This window comes from Akanthomyces muscarius, chromosome 5, assembly GCF_028009165.1.
Source record: "Akanthomyces muscarius strain Ve6 chromosome 5, whole genome shotgun sequence".
NCBI classification, from domain to species: Eukaryota; Fungi; Ascomycota; class Sordariomycetes; order Hypocreales; family Cordycipitaceae; genus Akanthomyces; species Akanthomyces muscarius.
In genome coordinates this window covers 1,857,607-1,881,563 of record NC_079245.1, presented here as the reverse complement: position 1 = coordinate 1,881,563, position 23,957 = coordinate 1,857,607, and the positions used below count along the sequence as shown (strand labels likewise).

At 54.4% G+C, this 23,957-nt stretch overlaps 9 protein-coding genes across 10 annotated transcripts; 6 read left to right on the top strand and 3 right to left on the bottom strand.

The window, feature by feature from the left end:
- Positions 1 to 249: 249 nt before the first annotated feature.
- On the top strand, positions 250 to 1,782 carry LMH87_009907 (uncharacterized protein; the record flags this gene model as incomplete). Its single annotated transcript, XM_056196984.1, has 2 exons — positions 250 to 562; positions 662 to 1,782. The coding sequence occupies 2 exons, from the start codon at positions 250 to 252 to the stop codon at positions 1,780 to 1,782; spliced, it is 1,434 nt and encodes a 477-aa protein (XP_056054078.1).
- Positions 1,783 to 4,435: 2,653 nt separating this feature from the next.
- Positions 4,436 to 7,024, top strand: LMH87_009906 (uncharacterized protein; the record flags this gene model as incomplete). Its single annotated transcript, XM_056196983.1, has 2 exons — positions 4,436 to 6,054; positions 6,121 to 7,024. 2 exons carry the CDS (start codon positions 4,436 to 4,438, stop codon positions 7,022 to 7,024), a joined length of 2,523 nt encoding a protein of 840 aa, XP_056054077.1.
- Positions 7,025 to 7,551: 527 nt separating this feature from the next.
- On the bottom strand, positions 7,552 to 11,490 carry LMH87_009905 (uncharacterized protein; the record flags this gene model as incomplete). Its single annotated transcript, XM_056196982.1, has 3 exons — positions 7,552 to 8,296; positions 8,395 to 11,373; positions 11,432 to 11,490. The coding sequence occupies 3 exons, from the start codon at positions 11,488 to 11,490 to the stop codon at positions 7,552 to 7,554; spliced, it is 3,783 nt and encodes a 1,260-aa protein (XP_056054076.1).
- Positions 11,491 to 12,382: 892 nt separating this feature from the next.
- On the top strand, positions 12,383 to 13,572 carry LMH87_009904 (uncharacterized protein; the record flags this gene model as incomplete). The annotated part of the gene is made up of 4 exons (XM_056196981.1): positions 12,383 to 12,385; positions 12,451 to 12,615; positions 12,673 to 12,978; positions 13,027 to 13,572. 4 exons carry the CDS (start codon positions 12,383 to 12,385, stop codon positions 13,570 to 13,572), a joined length of 1,020 nt encoding a protein of 339 aa, XP_056054075.1.
- A 200-nt stretch (positions 13,573 to 13,772) lies between these two features.
- On the bottom strand, positions 13,773 to 15,135 carry LMH87_009903 (uncharacterized protein; the record flags this gene model as incomplete). The annotated part of the gene is made up of 3 exons (XM_056196980.1): positions 13,773 to 14,219; positions 14,277 to 14,371; positions 14,433 to 15,135. 3 exons carry the CDS (start codon positions 15,133 to 15,135, stop codon positions 13,773 to 13,775), a joined length of 1,245 nt encoding a protein of 414 aa, XP_056054074.1.
- Positions 15,136 to 17,482: 2,347 nt separating this feature from the next.
- On the top strand, positions 17,483 to 18,901 carry LMH87_009902 (uncharacterized protein; the record flags this gene model as incomplete). 2 transcript variants are annotated; one of them, XM_056196978.1, is made up of 8 exons in its annotated part: positions 17,483 to 17,776; positions 17,877 to 17,913; positions 17,971 to 18,053; positions 18,110 to 18,118; positions 18,255 to 18,322; positions 18,390 to 18,442; positions 18,519 to 18,551; positions 18,612 to 18,901. In XM_056196978.1, the coding sequence occupies 8 exons, from the start codon at positions 17,483 to 17,485 to the stop codon at positions 18,899 to 18,901; spliced, it is 867 nt and encodes a 288-aa protein (XP_056054073.1). The 2 variants fall into 2 exon arrangements, with proteins under 2 accessions (XP_056054073.1, XP_056054072.1); XM_056196977.1 differs by lacking the exon at positions 18,110 to 18,118 and having other exon boundaries at positions 18,264 to 18,322.
- A 659-nt stretch (positions 18,902 to 19,560) lies between these two features.
- LMH87_009901 (uncharacterized protein) lies at positions 19,561 to 20,881 on the top strand (the record flags this gene model as incomplete). The annotated part of the gene is made up of 7 exons (XM_056196976.1): positions 19,561 to 19,581; positions 19,638 to 19,800; positions 19,907 to 20,361; positions 20,424 to 20,466; positions 20,517 to 20,549; positions 20,671 to 20,789; positions 20,849 to 20,881. The coding sequence occupies 7 exons, from the start codon at positions 19,561 to 19,563 to the stop codon at positions 20,879 to 20,881; spliced, it is 867 nt and encodes a 288-aa protein (XP_056054071.1).
- Positions 20,882 to 21,376: 495 nt separating this feature from the next.
- LMH87_009900 (uncharacterized protein) lies at positions 21,377 to 22,138 on the bottom strand (the record flags this gene model as incomplete). The annotated part of the gene is made up of 1 exon (XM_056196975.1): positions 21,377 to 22,138. One exon carries the CDS (start codon positions 22,136 to 22,138, stop codon positions 21,377 to 21,379), a length of 762 nt encoding a protein of 253 aa, XP_056054070.1.
- A 926-nt stretch (positions 22,139 to 23,064) lies between these two features.
- LMH87_009899 (uncharacterized protein) lies at positions 23,065 to 23,876 on the top strand (the record flags this gene model as incomplete). Its single annotated transcript, XM_056196974.1, has 2 exons — positions 23,065 to 23,725; positions 23,800 to 23,876. The coding sequence occupies 2 exons, from the start codon at positions 23,065 to 23,067 to the stop codon at positions 23,874 to 23,876; spliced, it is 738 nt and encodes a 245-aa protein (XP_056054069.1).
- Positions 23,877 to 23,957: the final 81 nt, after the last annotated feature.

Genomic DNA, 23,957 nt, shown 5'->3' with positions numbered 1-23,957 from the left:
CTACTGGGCAACTGGGGAAAAAGGATTTTTTTTTCCCTGCCCGCCGGTGACGGCATTTTAACCGGCAAATTCGTTATCCTGCCCAAATGGATCTCATCTTTTTAATCTTATCCTGATCCTTCCCTCTTTTTTTCCCTTGGCTGCTGTTGGCGGAGTCATATCAACGTCTCTCCGTCCGTTCCTTTGTCAACCCAGGACCTATCTGCGTAGGCGACAGCAGCAGGTGATACATTGTCTTATTCCCCGACCATGTCCGCCGTTACACCAGAAAAGCACAATGGCGGCGGCGACGCCCGCGGCGGTGGAGTCATGAACGACCTCGAGCGGACCATCAGCAACAGCTTCGTCAACGTCGACGGCGCCGTGTCCGTGCCGCCCAACGAAAAGTCCGCGAGGGTCGTCACCGACGAGGAGAGCCAGCAGCAGGTCGACGACAGCAGCGATGCGACGGCCGTCGACGAGGGCAACTCGGGAGGGGCGGCGCCCGATGGCGGGATGCAGGCATGGCTGGTTGTCCTTGGCGCGTGGTGCGCTTCGTTTTGCAGCTACGGCTGGATCAACAGTACGTCTTCTTCTTTCTTTCTCCCCCCCCCCTCCCCCCCCCCCCTCTCTCTACGATACTCGCATGTTCCAAATCACAGCTAACTCAGCGCGCGTGCAGGTGTCGGCATCTTTCAGCAATACTACGCCGAGGGGCCGCTCAAGGAGTACTCGGCCAGCCAAATCTCATGGATCCCCGCGCTGCAAATCTTCTTCATGTCCTTCATGGGCCCGCCCATCGGCGTGCTGTTCGACAAGTACGGCCCCGAGCGGCTGCTCGTCGCCGGCTCCTTCCTGCACGTCTTTGGCCTGATGATGGCGTCCATCTCGACCGAGTACTACCAGTTCCTCCTCTCACAAGGCGTGTGCAGCGCCATTGGCGTCGCCGCCGTGTTCCTCTCGGCGATTGCCTGCGTAAGCGGGTGGTTTGACCGGCGGCGCGGCCTCGCGTTCGGCCTCCTCGCGACGGGCTCCAGCCTCGGCGGCGTGGTGCTGCCCATCATGGTAACGCGGCTGATCGACGGGGTCAGCTACGGCTGGGCGATGCGAACGGGTGCGTTCCTCATCGGCGCGCTGCTCATCGTGAGCATCTGCACGGTGCGCCGCCGCACCTCGATCGCGCCGCAGACGAGCTTTTCCGCCGCGCAGATGAAGGCGCCCTTTAAAGAGGTGCCGTTCATCTTCATCCTCGGCGGCCTCTTCCTCATCCCATTCGGCCTGTACACGCCCATCAACTACCTGCCGACGGCGGCCGTCGACGGCGGCATGGACAAGCAGCTAGCGCAGTACCTGGTGAGCATCTACAACGGCGCGAGCCTGATCGGCCGGCTGAGCTCGGGCATCCTCGCCGACCGCTTCGGCCGCTTCAACGCCTTCATCGCGTCGTGCTACATTGCGGGCGTGCTGGTGCTGGCCATGTGGATACCGGGCACCGAGAACGCGACGACGATTGCGTTTGCCGCCATGTTTGGGCTGTTCTCGGGGGCGTACATTGCGCTGCTCGTCGCGCTGATTGCGCAGGTGTCGCCGATCCGCGAGATTGGCTACCGCAACGGCATCGCGTGCCTGGCGCAGTCGGTGGGCGGCCTGCTCGCGACGCCGATTGCGGGCGCCATCATCGACAAGCCCGGGGGGCTGGTGGGCATCAAGGTGTACGCGGGCGTGTTTCTTGTGACGGGCACGACGAGCGTCATGATTGCGCGCCTGGTATTGACCAAGTTCAAGCTCAAGGCTGTACTGTAGATGGTATCCTGACGGATTTTGACGGCGATGGAAAAATAAAACAAGCCAATAGCGGAGGATCTGCATCATCGGATTAATCTTTTCTTTTTGCATCATAGAAGCATAATCAAGCGAAACTGTTTTCTCATTCAATTTTGTACGTTTGTCGTTGTTTCGTCGCCGATGGTGGTGTGTATGTTGTGCTCAGTAGCGGGAGTCGTGAGCGGAACTACGAGCAGCAACCGTACGATTACTCAGTACACAATACGAATAACTGATAATGGCTTTTCCGAAACCAGGGTTCGGAAGCAAATGCAGGGTCAGTGGCATGTCTCAGTACATTTCTGTAGGGCATTGAGAGGGTGGCAGCATCGGCAGCTTATCCAGCCCGAACACATCGTACTGCACGGCAATTAAAGGTTAAAGGTACTGGTAGAACAAGGAGGACTTCTGTGTCGCGTGTGCAGTTGCTTGATTGAGCATCGCAGCTCGACGGAAGCTGCCTGATCTCTCTGGTCCCTCTTGCGCCACGGCAATCTTTATATAGACCCTCAAGCCAATCAGGGGTTCATTCCTGTCGTAGGCTTGTCAGCTGAGCGTCAGCTGGGCGACGGACGTCGATGGTGCCTCGAAGAAGAAATTAAGCCTGCAAGCCAGTGAGCCCCGGCGCGCCGGAGGCTAGCAGTGCGAATTAGGGGTATTCGCTATTGGCAATAGAGCGCCTGTTTCACTCGTTGCATTTTTGTGCTAGTCAGCAGAGCGGCGGTCCGCGTAGGGCATCCCCGACAGTGTCAGGATCCTGGATATTCAAGTCGCGGGATGGGATAATACAACAGGAAGAGATCTTTCATTGTAAATTGCAGCTCGATTCGCATCGTTCTAGACCAACATGACGGAATATTAGCTGAATGCAACCACCCCCAGCTTTTCCATGGGTAATTTATCAGAGTGGACAAATCTGGGCTCGCGCTCAATTGAAGCTTTTTCGAGGTGGCCACAATTTGCGGGCATGCAAGCCACTGCAACTGGGTCCTTTTTGCCCCGACCCGTGAAGCTTGACTGAGAATGGCTAAGGTTTGACAATTCCTGCATGATGATGCCTACAGGGGAGGGGAGGAGTGGGACGTGCCAGTAGATGAGCCCTGTCAGAAGCCAGGCAAAGGGTAAAAGGGAGCTTCCAAAGTCCATGTTAATGCCGCCAGAAAGGTGAGTTTCGGTTGATCAATGATTGTTCGGGCGGGACGACGCGCACTAGTCAGGGCAGGATTATTGGAAGGGGACGTCGTCGCCAAGTCTTGGTTTCCAGGTTCCGTACGGGCAGCACGACAGAGGATGTCAGAGGACTGAAAAGGACGCTGGTAAGCTGGAAACTTGGCCCACATGAGCCAAGCGAAGAAGGAGTGGAAGGAAATAAATAGATGCGCCTGTTGATGACTTGCTCGTGTTGATGAGGAACGTGTTTGGTGTCCGAGTGTGTAGGGCTAGTGATTGGGAGGGTGTGTAGGGAAGATGGATTCGTGTGGGATACGGAAGAGCTGGGATGACGGTGTGGCTGAAGACCGCAATTAGAAAAAAACAGCCCAAGTTTTCTCAACTGTGTGGCGTGTGATGGCTGGTGAGAGAGCTGCGCGAGAACAGACAAAGGGTGGCGGTTGCTTCGTGATAGTGGAGAGTGGGCAGCCCTAGCAGTGGACGCCAGGACGGGCGCACCGCAGCGAGGTTCGAGTGGCCAATGTGCTCCCCGTAATGGCACGGCCAAGAGCGAGGGCCTGGGGTCATGATTGTAAGTTTCCATTGGGAGTTGTGTTTTTTCTTTCTTTTTCTTTCTTTCTTTCTTTCTTTCTTCAACGAATGGCAGAAAGGCAGGATATATTGAGGGACATTGAGGGACGGAATGTCTCCTCAGACGCGCTCCCTGCTGAGCACAGGGGAGGGGGGGCCTCGTCGAAATGGTTGCAGACCCCTTTTTTTTTCTTTCCATCTCTTCCTTCTTTTGCAGGGCAGCAGCCAGCCAGCAGCCAGCAGGGCACACAAGGGTGCAGGGGTTGCACAGCGCTGCCTTGACAGATCTTCAGCGCCTGTGACTGCTCCCGACACTGCTGCACAGGGGGGCCCGCTCACAGAGACGCCCCCTCCGTCCATCCCACCTTGTAGCTTTGCAGCTTGCCTCTTTCTGGAAACTGAACACGCGACTGGGCCTTTTTTTCCCTTCCTCGTTCGCTACCAGCATCCGAGAGCCACACCCTAATTTCGTCACAGCCAAGCCAAACTGCTAGTCAGTGCAGCCAGGCCGTCAGAACGTGTAGATGGAAAAATAAACTAGCTTTTTTTTCCTTCTCGTGTCTCATCGTAATACTTAGTTCTCGGTACGTACCGTAAGTGACATTCTGCGCACACGGGGGGACCAAGCCGAAAAGAGAGCGCGCTCTTGGCCCTACCACCACGCTTCCGGACAGACGATCCTTTCTTTCCCTGCCCATCGCCCGTTTGTCCTTGTTGCCATTCTCCATAACTATCGCCAACCAATATATCCAACAACTCTCCCCTCCTTCTTCTCCCCCTCCCCCTTCTCATCCCGCTGCCTTGTCTCTTCACACACACTCTTTTTTTTTTTTTTTTTTTTGGCTTTTTCATCGGCGGCTAGCCAAGCCTCTTACACATCCCCCAATTCAACATGGGACTACTCCTCCAGCAAGAGGAAAACACATACAGCCACCACCACGCCGCTTCCACCATGACCGGTCGACGTTGCCTCGCCGGTGGCCGTCGCTTGCTCGGCGCGCTCTCGTCCTTTTTTCGCATCGCCGACCGCACATTCGTTTTCTCGCTTGCCACCACGTCGATCCTGGCCAGCAAGTGTCTTCACATATACATTCACTCCCAGGTCCTGTCCCTGGGCGAGTTAATACAATGGCTGCCGAGCCTCTTCATGCAGGACACCGTAATCATCCTGCTCCTGCGCTTTTTGCTCGATGGCAAGGCTTTGGGTCGTTTTGGCGGCGGCTGGTTCCGCTTCCTCGCCACGGCCTTTTCAACCATTATCGCCCTGCTGCAGCTCTTCCTTGCAGTCTCGAATATCTCCTTCTTCCTCATGATTGGTGGCGAACCGCGCTGGCGCAACGCCGGCCTCGTCGCCGACTCCAACACCTGGGCTATCATGCTCACCGGTCTCTGGGCCTTTGTCTCCGCCAACGTCGGCCTCGTCTTTGGCAGCATGCTGCTTAAGAGCCCTTTGTTCTTCTTTGCTGGCCTCGCTCTAGATGTCGTTAAGGCCGCCTCGGGCATGATCCTTAGCAAGATTGGTGTCTGCCGTCGCACCCGCGACGCGGTTGAATACGCTCCCGTTGGCAAGGAGGAGTACTATGACGATGTCGAGTCCTCGTATCCCGACCCTCCTGGTGCCCCTGTTGCTGCCTCTCGCCGCGATCCCAAGCTGCGCATGCTGTACATGGGCACCGCCGTCTTCCTGTTTCTTCAACTTCTCACTTCCATTCTTCAACCTGCTGAGCAGGCCTTCATCTTCCTCTCATGGACCGCCCTCGCCATGCCCATTGTCGACTACCTGCGTGGCTCCGACTCGCCACTCACCAACATTATTCCCGTATACGAGAAGAGCATGGATCAAAAGTGGAATGTCCCCTTTACCCTCGGTCAACCCACCCACTGGGACTGGCTGCCAACCGAAGGCAGCGCCCCGGCCGGCTTCGATGACTGGTACGGCGACGACAAGCAGCACTACGACCGCAGACTGGACCCTCTCAGCCAACCCAACTATGACAAGGACCTGCTTGACTCGCTCAAGGGCAAGCTCTCCGATGTCTCCATTCGCAATGTCATGTTCATTTTCCTAGAATCCACACGAAAAGATGTTTTCCCCTTTAAGAAGGGAGATTACATTTATAACAAGATGGCCGCAACCTGGAACGACAAGAAGCTTCCCGAAGAGGCAGAGAAGAGAGCCGCGACGCTGACCCAGAACGCTCGCTGGCTTACTGGTGACTACAGCGACGGCTTCGACCACCAGGAAACTCCTCGACGCGGTGGTATCAACGTGAACAAAAACACCCCCTCGGCGACTTATACCCTCAAGAGCTTGACCGGTGGTCTCTGCGGCATCAACCCTCTTGTTGCCGACATGAACAAGGAATGGAACTACCACATTTACCAGCCCTGTCTTCCTCAAATCTTCAAGGTCCTCAATGGCCTCAACGACGCGAGCGCCACGGACGGCTTCACCAACCGCCCCTTTAACAACTCCTTCATGATGTCCGTCACCGGACAGTACGACCACCAGTACGAGCTGATGAAGGGCCTCGGCTACCTCGAAGATGAAATGGTTGACTCGGAGTACCTGCACAGCGACAAGGCCGCCTTTGGCAACATCACCGTCGAAGATGTCCGCTACGACGGCATGCCCGAACCGGCGATCGAGGAGTACTTTCGCGACGCCTTCCGCACGTCTCGCGAAAACGACACGCGCCTTTTCCTTACCCACCTGACGAGCTCGACGCATTTCCCATACGGCCTCCCGGGCGACGAGGTCTACGTGCCCATGGTCCAGGACGACGCCAACAACCACCTGCAGGACATTTCCAAGCACCTCAACGCCGTCGGCTATGTGGACCGCTGGGTCGGCCACCTGCTCGACATTGTCGAGGAAGAGGGCGCCACCAACGACACCCTCATCGTGCTCGTCGGTGACCACGGCGTGCCCGTCATTGAAATGGGCGGCGCCTCTCCCTGGGGCGTCCCCAGCATGGGCAGCTTCCACGTGCCCCTCGTGCTCTCCCACCCGCACCTCCCCGTCATCGACATCAACGACCTCGTCAGCTCCATGTCCATCCTGCCCACCGTCGTCGACCTGCTCCTCGAGACCGGCGGCCTCAACGGCGCCCAGCAAAAGGCCGCTCGCGACCTCCTCGAGACCTACGAGGCGCCCTCGCTCATCCGCCCGCTCCAGGCCGAGGACCGCCGCTGGTACTTTACCAGCGTCAGCCCCGGCGGCCAGACCATCTCCACCCGCAGCATGGACAGCCCTCGCTGGCGCCTGCTGGTCCCGCTCATCCAGGATGCCGAGTGGTACTTTTCGGACCTCGAGACGGACCCCCACGAGGAGACGCAAGTCGCGTCCTTCGATTTTGTTGGCATGCTGCGCGCCGTTGAGAAGAAGCACGGCGTCGACGCGGCAAAGTGGGCAGAGGAAGCGGCGTTTGCGACGAGGTGGTGGGTGGCGGACAACCACCAGCGGTGGCGCTATATTTAATGACAATATGAGGATGTGAAATAAAGGGAACCTGTATTACTACACCATTCGTTATTTTTTTTCTTGGCTATTCTTTGTTACAACTTAACGCTATCTGATACAATCTACAACAAGAACGAGCTAGAAAAGCTACGTTTCTTGCTAATTTCGATGAAAATTCTAAATTACAACATGAGGCGTGCATGGTATGTTCCCATCGGAGGGATTGCCAGTCACTAATCTGGGAGAGGTTTTTGATCGGCTCTATTGCGCTCATTATCGTATTTGGGGAATTCTTCATTGCATTTTCGTATTCTTGGACAGTTGTCCTGGCTGGGCGTGTCCAAGTCTCTCATCTGGCCTCCCTTGTCGTCTAGTCGCTTCGTGCGTATAGTATATCCAAGCAGCCATCGTATACGAAGAAAAAGAAAAAGTAAGAAAAATCATTGGCGCTGATCCTTACTAACACCCTGCGAATTTCAAATGTACGTGTACAACAATCGAAAATGCTTTCGCCTTCTTGCCCCCCCCCCCCCCCCCCCCCCAAATCACGAATTGAGCACGTTGATCGACTGCAGCGCCTCGCTCAGAGTCTTGAGCCGCACCGGTTTCGTCAGAAACATGTCTACGCCACTGTCAGACGCCTCCTTGTGGATGCTGTCCGACGCGAGCCCCGTCAGCGCCAGCACCGCCACCATGCGGCGACACCTGCTCCGGTGCTCAAACGCGCGGATCCGGCGCGTCGCCTCCAGGCCGTCCATGACGGGCATGGAAATGTCCATGAGGATCGCGTCGTACTGCTCCGGCCGCGCTGTGTACGCGTCGACTGCTTCCTTGCCATTGACCACCATCTCGTAAGCACGGCCGAGTTTGCCCATAAAGGCCGCGAGGATCTTGAGGTTGATGTGGTTGTCGTCCACGAGCAGGATCTTGCTCTCCGTCTCGCTTTCGGCGTCGTCTAGTAGTAGTGGTGTTGGTGGCGGCGCGTCTTCAGTCGGCTCAAGCGCATTGGCAGTGTCGTCGGCTCGAGGCTCAGAAACCACCGCTGTGCCACTAGGGCTCACGAGCGGCTGCCAAACTTCATCCTGGGACTCCTTCGGCGGCTGGCCAGCAGAGTATGTGCTGTGCGCTCGACTTGGTCTCGACGGCCGCGGTGGTAGCATGAGATTTGATGACAAGGTGCTATGCGCTCGACTTGGTCCCGCTGGACGTGGTGGCGCTTTAATACTCGATAAGCCCATCCATCTTTTATAGGCGAGAAGTAACGACTTTGCAAAAGTGCGCGGCCCGATTCTGCATTCACGGGAGTTAGCTATCAGCATTCCAAGGAAACGCAGAAAAAAAAGCGCCAATGGGGAGGGGCGCGGGGAACATGCATGGCGGTGACTTACGGCTGCGAAATAAACTCAAAAATACCACCCTGACCAGCAGTGTCGTATTTTCGAAGTCGTTGGTATGCTGTCAAGGCGTCCTTGCATAAAACGACGTTTGGGGTCCTAGCAAGGTCCGCACTCTGTTCGAAGGTCTCGGGTAATGCACTTGCTGACCGCAGCACAATGTCTGGGGAGCTTCCATGATCCGGGACAAGCTCAAGTTGCAGCCAATCGCGGCAGATGCTTTCTATGATGATTCGCTCCTCGCTGCCCGCCCCGGGTCCGTCAAAACCATGAATGCGGATACGCAGCCCCTTGAGCTCGCGCCGCTGCTCTTCAAACAGCTTGTCTTCTTCCGGCAGGTTGCTCAGCGTATCCGGACTCTCCAACGACTGCTCTAGCGGCAAGGTCACAACTACCGTTGTGCCCACACCAATCCGGCTTTTAACATGGATTCGGCCGCACAGCTGCGACACAATTGTTCTGACTAGACTTAAACCCAGGCCTGTGCCGGGTGTCAGTTCATCTTCTTGGGAAAACGGCACAAACATTCGGTGCTGCATGTAGTCTTTGCTCATCCCCTTCCCTGTATCCTGCACTGTCAACTTAACGAGCCGCTCAGAGCTGGCGTGGTTCGAAGCGTGTGGCTGCTGAGTTAGCGACACTCGTATAGAGCCGCTTTGTGTGTACTTTAGAGCATTGCCAAACAGATTCATAAATATCCGACGTATAGCTCCGGGCTGCATATTAAACATCCAGTTGCAGCTTTGATCAATGCAAAGATACACTGACACGCGGCCAAGCTGAAACATTTGGTCGGCCAGAGTGCCAAGAGTCGGGCTGAGCTGCTCCATGGCTTGTGTAAAGTCTAATTGATTGTGTGCCGCGGTGTCACTGAAGCCGGAAGTTGCATGCTTCGAGAGCTGCCGAATCGACATGTGCTGGAAGTTGAAGCCTGCAAAAACGCTCTGCGCGACTTCTTCGATGATGCCATCGAGCCTCGCGTTTATGTGTAGCTTTTTGCCAAATTGGTTAGACTTGAGCTTTTGTCGCATTCCTGGCCGCTTGGCTGTAGAAGTGGGCGGGCCTTTTATGTCTTTAGAGGCAAAACTGTTGACTTTTGAATAATCCAGCATATGATCGATGGTATCGAGTAGCGTCCGACAACATGTCTCTATCATATGTGTGGTGTTCCCCTGGAAGCCGCTCAGCTCTGTGTCGTTGAGAAGTTCGGTACCGAGGATGACGCCGTGTAGTGGTGATCGCAACTCATGGGATAGCGAGCCCAGTGCATCCGATTTTGCCCTGTCGACTTGCACTTGCTCGAGGCTAAGGAGCTCAGCCGTGATGACCCTTTCAAATGCTCGGAGGAAGCTAAGCTCTCCTTCGATTGAAAAGACACGAGTTGGTGCGAGTGTATAGATAAACCCGCCAGCCAGCCAACGGTCCCTCTTGGAATTCCGCATAGGGAAGAAAGCGACGCTGCGCGCGCCTGGGAAAGCTTGATGAATATGCTCACCCTCCCTTTGCCGACTGAAGCGTCCAGGACGCCGATTTCTCAACGCCTTCTGTGAGCCATCGGTATCTTCGCCGTCCCCGTTGTGCGTTGAAGCGGCGATGTCAGTAGGCTGGCCTGCTGCCTTGCCCTCATCGTCAGACGAGTCACTTGGCTGCAGGTCTCCGACAGCATCAAAATTGAAAATTTTGCCGTTTGGATATCGCCGAAGTAGCTTGGCGATGAAGCGGTTGGGAAGTTTGCCAACAGTTTGGGCTAATTGGGTACCATTGATGCTAGAAGCTTCGGTCGTGGAGAAGCCGAGGACATCGGACATGACGTCTGGCGCTTCGTGAAGCGGCGGCGCTTGGTCATCACTGCCGCTTGTGGAAGATAGCTGTCCCCCGATGTCATCAGCATCGGCCGGCGCTGGACTGTCTGCATCTGGTGATAAAGCGTAGGCTCCAACGGTGACGTCAACAAACACACTACCCTCTACTTCGAAGGCTTCTCGGAGAATGTTGGCGGCTCTGGAAAAGACCTCGCTGGGCCCGTCTTCCTCTGATTTCGATTGTTTCGCGTGGCTGTGTTGCTTCCTGGGGTTTGATTTGATTGAATGTCTTGTATCGTACTCGTGCAAGGTGGTGGATGGGTCTATCTCAATCACAGGGGTTTGGCTCTCGGCGGCTATGACGTGCGTCGAGTGGCGTCTGCTGCCTGCATTCGGGTCGTCCCTGTCCTTGGCGTCCTGCCAGTCACGCTCCATATGCTGTTGCCTAGTATTGAGACCGCCCTCATGTTTGTCATGATCCATGAAGGCGTCAGCATTTGGCCCACTCTGCCACCCCGCAAGCGTAGCTTTGCCTTCGATGAAGGACCCGAGGCCTCTGTTCATGCGCTCGTTCATCCGAGAGGTGACTTTGGATCTCTTGTTTTCGAGATGGTCCATAATAGCACGGGAGATATCCCTCAGGTAGCGCGGGCACTGATCATCCCACCCCTCAGGTGTGGTTTGGCTCATGACGCAAAATGCACCAATATTGATGCCCCTTCGCGTGCGAATAGGCACGCCGGCGTAGAACTGACCACCATCACCAAACTGACAATATGGCCGAGTAGCGAAGCGGGGATCTACAACCAGATTGGGCACAAAGGACAGAGGAAGCTCGGAGGCACCCTCAGTGCCAGTCGTGCTCAGATATAGCACGTGGTCGCAAGTACCTTGGTGGCGGGGAATTGCATTGCCGCGGAGCGCAAGAGGAACGTGGGAGGCAGCGCTAGGCAGGTCTGGGGTTATACGCATCGACGACACGGTCTCGGCGATGATGTACTGGTGGGTCGCGTCGAAGAGAGAGATGAAGGCTCGGTCGGTCTTTGTCTGGTAAGCACCGAGCTGCGCAAGAGCAGACAGAATGGCGTCGCTTGCGTTGGCGAGCTCGGAGCTGGGCAAGACGTCACCATCGCTCAGATGGTGAAAATCGGTGGGAAGAGACGAGTCGTACCTAGCCAGTTGTTAGCTCAATGCGCCGCTGCTAGGCAATCGGTGCGGGAAAGACGGACCTGAAGGTCTCGCGCTCCCGCATAGCCTCCGACACGATTTTCACCGGCCGGACGGCCATGGTTGACGAAGCCATTCCTCGTCGTTTGGAACGACGCCTAGCTCTGCGCGGGGCGTGTCGCGGGGGCGAAGCCGAAGTTGAGTTGGCACGAATGGCAAACGGACGAAATGTGTGTGCCTGAGGCTCCAGGGTACATGACTCGGGTGGGAGAGTAAGTCAAGCCTCGCGGCTTCAAAGCTGCCAAAGGCTGGCAACAATCACCTGTGGTAACGGTATTCCATCTTGCTGGACATGCAAAAGACTGTGAAACTAGCAGAAGTGATGTGTGCTAACTACCGACGTGAAAATGACACCCAGCGCAACGGTGCGCACCACCCTGGACCCGTTTTGCATGTATCTAACTAAGCAGTAGGTTAGGTAATTAATCAGCGCATGGACGGAGCAAATGATCCAGATTAGCGATGAATGAGTGGATCACGATGTCGCTGTAATAGCAGCTCAATAATTATTGATTTATTTTGTCAGCGATTAAAAACCATGACTTTTAGCAGCTTAGTGCCCTTTCGCCTCGTGTCTCTGGGACCGCCATCAAGCTGCGCTCTGATTAGGTCAGGATATGGTCAGCTACCACTAATATCTACCAAGCTACCTATTAAGCTTTCGCCATCGAGGGGTTGAGTACTTATATCGGCCGAAGAACCTCTCCCGGGAAAAAAGTTCAATCCCGGATCACAATCATCACAAGTTAAAAAAGCTGCCAATGAACGTTGCGCAGCTCAGCCGTCCAACGCTCGCCCATCAAAACATCGTCTTCGCTACAATCGCCAAGCTTGCCGCTCCCAGCTCTACGCGAATCCGTCACCACCACAGCGCGGGGTCATCACAGCTCCCAGCTACCCCTCAATTGCGAGCTCCCTCACACACAGCACATTTCACCACGCAAGCAATCAAAATGGTAAGCTCCTGACCAGACTCCGTCCTTCTCTTCCATTGTGTTGAGCTGAACAGCTAACTCGTCAGTCCACTCCCGCCAAAATCACCGACTGGGTCGACCGCAGCGACAAGTCGGGCGAGTTCAAGCGCCAGGTCAGCTCGTTCCGCGATCACATTTCCCGCGAGGCCGGTGCCAAGTACCCTCCCGAGAAGGACCGCTACCATCTCTTTGTATCCTACGCCTGCCCCTGGGTATGCTTTCCACCTCTTATTCTGATGAATCATACCCCTCCCCGCTGACACTTGTAGGCTCACCGCACGCTCATCGCCCGCCAGCTCAAGGGCCTTGACAAGTTCATCACCTTTTCTGTCGTCCACTGGCACCTCGGCGAGGGCGGCTGGCGCTTCGTCACCAAGGATGAAAAGGAGCCCGGCGCGAATGTGATCCCGGACCCTATCGAGGGCCACGAGGCGTTTACACACCTGCGCCAGGTGTACTATGAGTCGGACAAGGACTACGCGGGTCGCTTCACGGTGCCGGTCCTGTACGACAAGAAGACAAAGCAGATTGTGAACAATGAAAGCAGTGAAATTTTGCGCATTTTTGGATCCGAGGTGAGTTGTTTTGACTTATTTTTTTGAGAAAATTGCTGACCAAAGTAGTTTGACGACTTGCTGGATCAAGAGCACCGCGGTGCCGACCTCTACCCCGAGGCACTCCGCAGCGACATTGAAGACGCTCACAAGTGGCAGTACGACCTCATCAACAACGGCGTCTACAAGTCGGGCTTCGCCACCACCGCGGATGCCTATGAGCGCAACGTCACCGCCCTCTTTGAAGCGCTCGGCCGCGTCGAGAAGCACCTTCAGGGCCAAAAGGAGGGCCCGTATTACTTTGGCAAGACTCTGACCGAGGTCGACATTAGGCTGTACGTCACGCTCATCCGCTTCGACCCCGTCTACGTTCAGCACTTCAAGTGCAACATCCGCGACATTCGCTCCGGCTACCCCGCCACCCACCGGTGGATGCGTAACCTCTACTGGAAGCTGCCCGCGTTCAAGGACACGACGCAGTTTGAGCACATTAAGTGGCACTACACCCGCAGCCACACCCAAATCAACCCGCTGTCCATCACGCCCGTTGGCCCCCTGCCCAACATTCTGCCGCTGGAGGAAGAGGTGCCTGCTGTCGCCGCGGCGCGCAAGTAATGCCACTGCTGTGAAAATGAACACGTTCCTTATGAGCCGGAAAGACGATGCCCCTTGTTCAGAGATTCATATTTTTAATAAATTGAAATGATGGTCCAACTCCGAAAAAATGACCTAATATACTCTATAATCATAACCATAACCATAACCGTAACCGTGATAGACCATGCCCTGTATATGCGTTTGTTTGTATGCGCCCTCTAAATATGCTCCATGTAGAAACCCCTGTATCCTTGCAAATACATGCCCTTGCGCCGTGCCCACGATCTCTCCATTGCCGGGCGATATGTCTCCTCGACCTCCTTGTCCCGCGCCTGGCCCTCGGCGGCCCAGCGGCTCGCCACAAAGCACCGCATCTCGACGTCTTTGGCCGACGGCGGACCGGTCGGCTCATCCCACAGGTGGCATGCGTGCTGGCGCTCGGCGGCACCCGTCTTGGCGAGGTGCGCGCGGCTGTGGGCGTTGAGCTCGCTGGCGAGCATGTACGCCGTCTTGGGCGGCAGCGTGCTGGTGGCCGAGTAGCGGTGCGTGAGCAACATGCGCCGCAGCGTGCGAAAGTGCTGCAGCTGCGCGTCGGGGCCGGCGTTGGGCGGCAGGCGCGTGTTGGCCTGGGCGAGTTTGTATATATATTCTAGTCCTAGCGATAGCTGGCGACATTTATCAGATTTCGCCCCTTGCAAGAAAGAAAGTGGGAATTGACTCACGTAGGCCTGAACGTGCTCGTTGGCACTGCCTGTGGATAAAAAGTCGACCTCGTGTGCACCCCAACCGACATCGTACATGGCCACTTGCTTAAACGCTAGACGGCAATCCCAGTCAGTGTCTCATTCCTCATCTCACTGTTACAATCCCGTGCTCACCTTGCAGCACGATGTTTTCCAGAAAATCGTGAATGCACGCCAGCTGATTATTCGCCTTGACGACGTTGTCGTGGTACAGCGCCGCGCTCAGCTGAAAATTGACCTCTGTCCGCCAGCTTAGATCGGCCTTGCAATCGCCCGCGTCGCGGAACAGCAGCCCGCAGTAAATCTCGAACCCGTACAGCATGCGATGGATCCTGGCGACCTCGGCGGGCGTCGCCCGAGTGCAGTCCCGCCTGCGGCTGCCAAACAGTGCCTCGCACTGCGGCAGCGCCGCATCCACGAGGCGCGCCGTCAGATCCTCGACGATGCCATGCGTCTTGCTCATGGAGACGATGTCGGCCAGCGAAAGGCCCCACGGCCAGATGCCCAGCGGGCCACCCTCGCTGCCGGCCTCGGCGGCGGCGGCGTCGTCGTCGAGCGGGACAAGCCAGGCGTCGGCAAAGGCCTTGACGGCGGCCGTCGAGGTGCGGTCCACGTCGCGGGCGGCGTGCGCGGCGTAGGCCAGGCGTGCGGTCGCAGGGCTCATCTGCGCGTCGAGGATGTCGCGCGTGATGCGCGCTGGGTCCTCGGTGAAGGCGGCGTGCAGGACCGGGTGCGCGAGAATGGCAGAGCCGAGCGAGTGCAGGCTGTCGAGCTCCCGCAGCACGAGGCCGAGGACGTGGAGCGGCGTCTGGGTGAGGGTGGCTTCGTGGGTGTACATAGTGGCGGTGGTCGCGTGAGGGACAGTCAATTCATATCCTACATGCGAAACAAAGACGGCGGAATGAATGAAGAATAGGAAAATGAGTGAGACACGAATGGGGAGGATGACGGACGCCCGGGACGGGAAGGGGACGAACGAATCAGGCTGGAAGCTTATTCTCGGGGCGTCATGAGTGGCTTGAGGCGGGACAGAATAATCCTGTGGGGAAGAGGTAAGAGAGAGCTGTGTCGTGGCCCAGACGCATTCGGGGAACCGTAATTCTCGGTTGTAATGGCGGATCCTTTGCGGGAAAGAGGCCAAGGCGCAGAAAGAAGATAACCTTTATTTGGATGGATCTGGTAAAGTCTAAGAGCAAAGGGTTGGTTGGTTCCAACCTAAACATAGTGTAGACGTCATCCCGACGTTGCCGTTGGCTGTGTCAAGCTGAGCCCACTTACATGCCCAACAGGTCAAGACATTAAAAACGCTCAATCCAAGGCCGAGGCTGATACAGCCCGCGCGGCTCACTGTACATGTGCTGTCTGACTAGTACAAGAGCGCTATTTTCGCAAGTCCAGGGCACCTGTGCATGGAATTGGCGCTTTTGTCCACTGTATTTCTTCCAATTGCCTTTGTCGTCGAATAAAATACCGCACTTTTCGCTCAATTGACCCCCTTGACCGTGTGCTGTGGCGGCCTCGGGGGTATGATGCGGCCACATGTCCGTTTCTTCCGTGTCGCATGCGAGTCGCATCTTGCCATCTTCCCCGGTTCCCCGGATCAACTTGTTAGAGACCCATGTCAGCGAATGGAAGACCCCGCACGTTCTAGAAGAACGGCTTGGGCGCCGCCACACCACTAGTTACAGTACCCAGTATAGCACATATAGGTAACTTATTCTCAAGCGTCGCTTTTCCATGCCACAATCACACAAAGCGACAAAGGTGATGGATGGTCCAAAACAAGGCAATCATTTGCGTCGCTCCCTCATCGAGACTTCTATATCGCTACTGATAATAACACCAACATTAAACACTCTTCTTACGGGTCTATAGCCAGCTTGGCTGGTGGCCCACACTCTTACAAGGTTTCTGCTCATCAATCGACTGTCCGAAATATCAGGTTTTAGCTAAAGTGACTTGCTGACTTTGACATTCGTTGTCTGGTAAAAATGAAGTAGTGAAGAACCCCGCAACTATGCAAAGGATCGAGAAATGGCGATGCTGGCGCGGTGAAGAAACGACCAAACACGGACAAGGATGGTGAATTCGCCTATTCAACTTGGCGATGATTTTGATTTCTTACTTAGTTTGGGACCCCACACTGGCATAAAAGAGGCTCAAACTAATAGATTTGAACCTTTTGCAGTTTCACGGCTCTTATGTGGCCGCTTACCAGGATCAGATCCAATCGTACAATCAGGTCTTGGGCACATCGGCTAGGATGCGCGCCAGGCTGTTCGCAGCTCACCCAATTGGCCATTCGCTGCTGGCGCACGAAGAGTCACAACAATACAGACTTGACAGGAAGGACACAAAATAGCCACATCCCCCCCCCCAAAAATATTATTTTCACTTACCCTGTAGTTCCCGAAAGCCTGTATCAGCGGTACAACATTCATGTGCGAACGCCTTGGTCAGGCATGGTGGTTGGGGGCGGTTCGTGCGGGTGGCCGCCGAGATATAGGTCGCCTTAATCTGCTAGTTAATCGGTAAATAACCAACGTTGGCTAGTACACATCAGGCTATTTGAACCGCTCCTCCGTTGCCAGCTCACTTCTGTCAGAAGTGACATTTGGCATTATTCACCTCCGCCGCTGCGCCAGGCACGCCCCTCTCGCTCCGTCCGACGGCTGCATCCCTTTGCAGCCTTACATTAAATCAACTGCGCACCATGCATTAGTCTCGCTCCGCCCATGGCGCTCTGCTAACCCCGGCAGCCTTGCGGATGGTCAAGGACGCAGTAGGCGTGACCCAAGGCTCGAAGCCACTACACTGGCCAGCCACGTGAACCAGGTGGCCCATCTCATCTCCTCATCGCTCAGACTGCACGATATCCATTGCATCTGTGGTTGAAATGAATGTAATTGATGTATTTGGGCCGATTTGGGGCAGGTCTTGGGAATATTTCCTAACACAGGACTTCGGCTTGCGGCGGGGCGTGCTTTTGCATGAAGTTGATCTTTCGAGACACTAAATACGGCCAGCAACACCGATCACCTCAGCCACCTTTTTTTGGCGGCGGCTCGCAGGAACCTTTGAACGCAGCAGCGGGCGATGTAAACCAGAAACTACGTAGAACCCTAACAATACCACGTCTGAACACAACCCGCAGGGTCGTCTAACACCCTCGCCGAGTGGTGAAGATGGGAGGTGTTTTCCCCACTCATGAATTCGTGATACAAGGATTCTCGGTTTCTTTCATTCTCGGGACTTCTTTTGTGCCCATGTCCGGCTTCTCCCCCGTCTGTCCACCTCTACCTGTCTGCCCGCTAATCCCGCCCGTCATGGCCGCGCCGGACACCACCGCCGACAGCCTCAAGGGCCTCCTGGGTACTACGATTGGCCTCATCACGATTGCCGTTGTCTTTCGATTCGTTGCCAGACTCCAGCAAAAGGCTCATGTTCGCGTGGATGACTGGCTCACCGTTCCTGTCTTGGTATGCCATCTGGCTCAGTGTAATGCGCTCGATCACCTGAGCGGGGCCTACAAATATCCAACAGAATAGCAGTGCCCGGCCTAACAGCGTCCAATCGCAGATTGCATTTATTGCTGGATCTTCCTGTTATCTCCACAGTATGCTGCACCTCCCTTTTTTACTGGGCCATGGGCGTGGCTGACCTACAAACGCAGTGATCAGTATCCGATCGTTGGGATACTCGAGCTTTGAGGTTTCGAAAGAAGAGGTCAAAGAACACGTGAAAAAATCTCAGACGGTACAGCTCTTGATGCGTCTCCGTCTTGATCTGCTTGATCATCTAACCGACGTAAGATTTCCATTGTAGGAAATATTCTCTTCACCTTTGCCCTCGGGTGCGGAAAGTTGAGCGCGCTGTTCTTCTACTACCTCATCTTCTGCACGGCACAACGCAAGGCAGTTCTCAGCGCAGACCCGGTGGACTTACACTCTTGCCCAGGTTCTTCAGTTCCACACCACTACGATCAGAAAAGTTTGCTTGCTGGGGATAATCCTTCTTGCTTGCTTGTAAGTTTCGTCGCATGGGAAATCCTTGGAAGACCGTGCATAGCAGACAGCTAATGAGAAGTAATAGCGGATTTGCTGCTTCTACTGTTCGCGTCGTTGTCTTCACTCAAATCGTCAATGGTAGGTGCCTCACTCAGACGAAGCTTTCCCGCCTGTATAGGCCAGCATTTATTAACTCGTGCTTCTTGCAACTTAGCTGGCGCTGCGGCATACCGTATGGCTCGTCAAAGTAGGTTGCCCACCTAATCAGTGGAAACCTGGGAGCTTGTTTATAATTTTTCGATCGCAGGGCAACTCACTAGGGCCATCTTTTACATGGCGTTAGAGCTCGGTATCATGGCCGTCGCCATAAACCTTCCCTTAATCTGGGTAGTTTTTGCCAAGGTTGGACCGGAATCCATCATCCGCAGCGTTCGCAGTGCCATTTCCTTGGCCTCGATTGGCCCCCATCGCTCAGGCGGCTCTCTGGGCTCAAGGGGCCAACACAGAATCGCAAAAGTCATCTACGTCAACCTCCTCCACTGCGCCTTTGCCTGCTGGCCAATTCCCCAAGCCTGGAGACGACTTGGAGGCGCTTGAGACCGCTCGGCTTGACTGTGTCTATGTCCAGCAGGACGTCAAGGTCACCAAGGACTGATTACAGAGAGGCCTGCGCCGGCCTTGAAGGAAGTCAATGCTTTTGTTTCTATTAATTACTTACAATATCCCACTTGTTATTTGTATCTTTGCAAGCGCATGTACTGGTAGATAGCTACGTGTTAGTTAGCTACCATGGCACTGAAGGTAGCCAGCATGGATTGCTAGATATTAGCTGCTGCTCGGCCATCTTCTGCTCTCCGATCACGCTGTCAATTATCAAGTCCACGAATACGATAAAGCTTCGCATACTTAAGGCCAGCAACGGACAAGTCTCTACAAGCAACTAAAAGGCATAATCCTGGCTAGTGTGAGGAGGTAAGGATAATACGCCACTGGAGCCTGACCACGGCGGGCCATGTATCTTGTTTAGGTATTAAATGGCTCGGTGAAGAAACCACCTCCGCCCCCTCCAGCCTTCTTCTGTCCAAAGGTAACATTGCAGTATGTCGTAGTGGCCCTCTGCACTGAATGCTTCTAGTTTCTTCCCACTCATCACACGTGGTGTAGAAGCTGTAATCCTACATAACAGATGAGTGGTTGAAAGGAAAGGCTAGCGTTAACGTTGCTCTTTCTTCACTCAACCACTTCCATTCGTACCAATGTCGCCTCGTATCGCAGCAGTTTGCGTCCCAATCCTACCACCAAATCTTACAAACCGTCTCATTTGCCAACGAAGCCCTCCATCATGGCACAAGATAAAACCCCCAAAATCCTCAACATTGCCATCATTGGCGCAGGAGTCGCTGGTCTTTCCACTGCGATTGCGTTGCGGATTCACGGAGCTCAACCCCAGAACGTCGTCGTCTTTGAGAAGCACCCCGAGGCGGAACCAACATTTAGTGGACCAGTGCAGCTCCAGCCAAATGCGACCAAGATTCTCACTCGCTATGAGATGCCCCTGCTGCGAATTATTTGCTGCGAGCCTCCCCGCTAACTCGCATTCAGGTATTCGATCAGCTTCTCGGACCAAAGTGCTGGGCTATCAAGTCGAACCTTTGAATCCATTGACAGCATACAGTGTTAATGTGTCGCGCGAAAAACTGGCAGCAGACCCGGATCTCAAGTTTTTTCTCAACCGCAGCGGGTTCTGGTCAGGACCGTATTCTGGCGTGAACCATATGGACATGCCCGACTTTCGCGACTCTTGTAACTTTTGCTTCACCATTGAGAAGGACGATGGCAGTGCTGGGGAGTGGTACAAGCAGTGCGATGTCGATCAGGTGCGCCGTCAATACGCCGCTTTTGAACCGCGAATCCACAAAATCCTAGATCTGGCGAGCGAGGCCCCTTACATTTGGAAGCTCTCCGACATCCCAGCTCTGGAAACATGGCGAAGTTCTGGCAGTCGCGTTGTTCTACTTGGTGATGCTGCGCATACCATGCTACCATACGCGGCAATGGTAAGTCCGTTTTTTGCATCAGCCGACGCAAGCCACATTGCGAGACTAAGCCCCATTGATAGGGAGCGGCCAGCGGCATAGAGGACTCTCTGTGCATCGCGGAATGTATCGAGTCTGCTCAAACTATAGATGCTGCCCTCGACTCTTTTGAAAAGATCAGAAAACCTCGTGCCACTTTCATCACCGAGGTAGGTCATCACAACATGAATATGATCCACCTCCCCGACGGCCCGGAACAAAAAGCGCAGGACGACACCTTTATCAAATCTGCACCGAAGTCTGATGCGCAGACGCCGGTCCCAACTATAGCACCTAATGAAGACAATCATGGTAGAAGACTCGAAGACTTTGACCCGCCCGCTGTTGCGACAGGCAGCTTTGTCCCCAGCACTCGAGCACACCTTCTTGAATACGACGTGTACCTGCATGTGGGTAGATTGCCAACTGACCTACAACGAGGAGAAGTCGCTAATAGCTTGACGTGTAGACCGTGGCGTACCTGAAAGCAATGGCGGCGTAATTTGCTCTGCACGTATCAAGCATCGCGTGTCAAGCAACCAAGCTCGCAACAGACAGTTTGGAGCAGACGCAGTGTTTATTTCTCAATGGCGGATATGGAGATAGGGCATACTAAGAACTCATAATACTATTTAAACATATTTCTCGACAACCGCTTGTAGCGTTCTCTCCTCGACCTGTCCCGCAGGTGTCATTAAAGGCGTCTGATGCAAGTATGAGCTGTTCGGCGGTGGCTACACAGCTGTGGCGACACAGAAAAGAATAACAAATAATCTAAATGCTAGATTGTTTAAAGTCAATCTCAGTAAATAAAATCCGATCAATGAAACATGGTCCGCGCCTTTTTGAAAGCTACTCGCTGTTGTTGCTTGTGGCTCCAGGGCGCGTTCACGCTACTGGGACGTAGGGTAGGTCGTTGACCGATGATTGTCCCTACAAGCTCGACTTCACCAATAAAACCGGGCGGAGGGTCAATGAAGCTAACTCAAGATCTTAACTAGTCTTCGTCTTCTGAATGCGGCAGGTCTTTTATAGCTATTCCAAGCCTGCGTGCCTTTTCCCATCGAGTTTCCGCCTCAACTACCCTCGTGGTTTCCATTACAGGAAAGAGCTCGTCGGTTATAGGAAATGCACCACGTGCCTGTATCGATAGCATACGCAACGTCATGTTCTCCAACCACATCCGCGTGAAGAACAGACTTCCAGTGGACACTTTCATCCATCCAAAGTATGTTTGTTTCGACGGCAGGTGGGGATGACTTTTGGCATTGTGTTTTGCATCATCGTAGAGTAGCTCTGCAATCTTGACCCAGCTTTCGCCATGAGCGACGCCGTCCAAGACATCCTTGTCGGCGAAAAGAAAGTACTTGAACCTAGAAGCGTCCACGTTGAGTGGAGCACCACCAACGCCAGCCTCAAAGATGGTTCGTAAATTCTCTACGCTGCAGCCATTGAGAAGGGTAGCGTCTGACCGCCCGTCGAACCTGGCCAAGGATTTGAGCTTGTCGGTATCTTGTCTCTCGCTCTCAATGTGCTGACGCCTAGAGAACGTGTTGGAGATCTCCAGCTTAAAGTCAGTGTAGAGTCGATCTAAGAGGGACCCCCAGGCCTGGTCCTGCTCCGGATCATCGTCATCGTAAGCTGTTCGATATATAGTGTATCCAAATGGGCGAAAGTATTCTTCTGGGCGATCTTGGAGGATGACACCTTCAGGTGGGTGGTAGGCAAATTTCAGAGCCCGGCTCGCTGTACCGATCATTGTAACTTTATAGGCAATTTTTCTTTAGATAGATGATAGTGTAGAAGAGACACGACGTCGAGCACTATTAAAAAAGAGCGCAGTTTCCTGCCCCCATTGCATTACACGTGCCACGCACCTACCTAGGTCCTTTGTCGTTCTCCTTAATTTTCGATTGCACATTCCCCCCCCGGAGAACGTAGGCCGATGGCCCAGAGCCCAAGAATGACCCTTCTGTATTAATGGACCATGAAAACAGCAATTATAGAACAACATCTCCTAAAGCTACTGCTATTAGTCTCGCAACCCCTTAGGTCTGATCACGAGACTAAATCCGTGGGGCTGGGAGCGTTTTTTGCACAAATATATATAATTCCAGCACAAATATCAAGAACGCAAGAACATCCCTATAATATAGGTACCACACTAGTAGAGGCCCTAGTCATCGTTCTTCGCTACGCATAATTTACCTAAAAGAGTGATGGTTTCTCACGTTTTAGTAAGATCAAGTCCCGGCTAAACTAGCCGGGACTGTTTCTCCTAGGACTGTATTTAGTGTTATTCTCTGTAACCTTCTTATACCTGCGACTGAGTCCGTGGGACTTAGTCTCTGTCTCATGAACTTAGTTTTAAACGCGTGGTACCACACACTAAGCTCTACAGTGGAGGCCAGACATGAGTCGCTGCTTGCATCGACCATACGGATCGGCGTCTTGGCACCCTGGTACGCCTGTTGCCGCTAGCGGCGCAATACTACTCAGCCTTGCTACTGCGCCACTACTGGCTGTTTACGGGTGAGGAGGCGACTATACATATTAATGTACATACTTCAAGGACGATAGTTAAGGACCATTAACTTATTTCCACTTCTTATCACCTAACCTGCCAAAGCTGTGGTTCAGCGCTTCCTGAAAGCTACAGCAATAACCTAGCCTACGCTACACACTATGGCGCAGCAGGATCTTCCGAGCTACCAAGAAGTGGTTACCGGCGATCATCCCGGCAGCGGTCACCTGCAAACACTCGTGCTAAACGGGCGCAACATTGTCGCATCAGAAAACACGGAATGCGTTCTCTACGAACTCAACAGTGCGCCTTGCGAGGCCATGGCACACACATACAGCATCACCAAGGTCGGCAGTCGCCCTACGAGCACTGCCAGGCAAGGAAGAGCCAGTCAGCGGCGACATCACCTCTACGATTTTAGCAAGAAGAGAGCATTTTCACTCAAGGATCTCAGCTCACGCGTGGCAATTGAGGGAAAGGCGAGCCGGGAAGCAAGCTACAGTGATGTGACTTTGGCTGGCGGCCTTTCTGGGTGGACGGCGTGCACAGCCAAGGGCCATTTCGCAGGCCAGGTGTCCATCCGGGACCGTCTTAAGAAATTCGACGGTATTGTGTGGACAAGCGATGATGGCCTCATCGTGGCGCTGGAAACGCGACCGACAATGGGGGAGGATGGGGTCCTGGACGGCCAGGCGCAGCTCAACATCCACGAGGCCTTGCCTGCCAAGGACCTAGACCTGCTCGTCGCGTGCTGGATGGCACGGTTATGGATGGAGTCGAAAGCGAGCCTGGAGGCAGGCCAGCCACGGTCTGCTGGTAGTGGTAAGTCCCTGCGATTGTGAATGGACTTGCTGCAAGGCCGAGGAGAACTCTTACTAAACAGACACCGCGCACAGTGTTTAATCGTTTGTGGCGACAACAGCCTAACATTGCGAAGCTTGGAGGAAGTACCAGCACACAATATGCTAGCTGAGGAGTTGGCCGCCATCCCTGGCAGTACCCTGATCACGCATCAAAAGAAGAATATCTCAGCATAAGCGTTTTCTATCGCGTA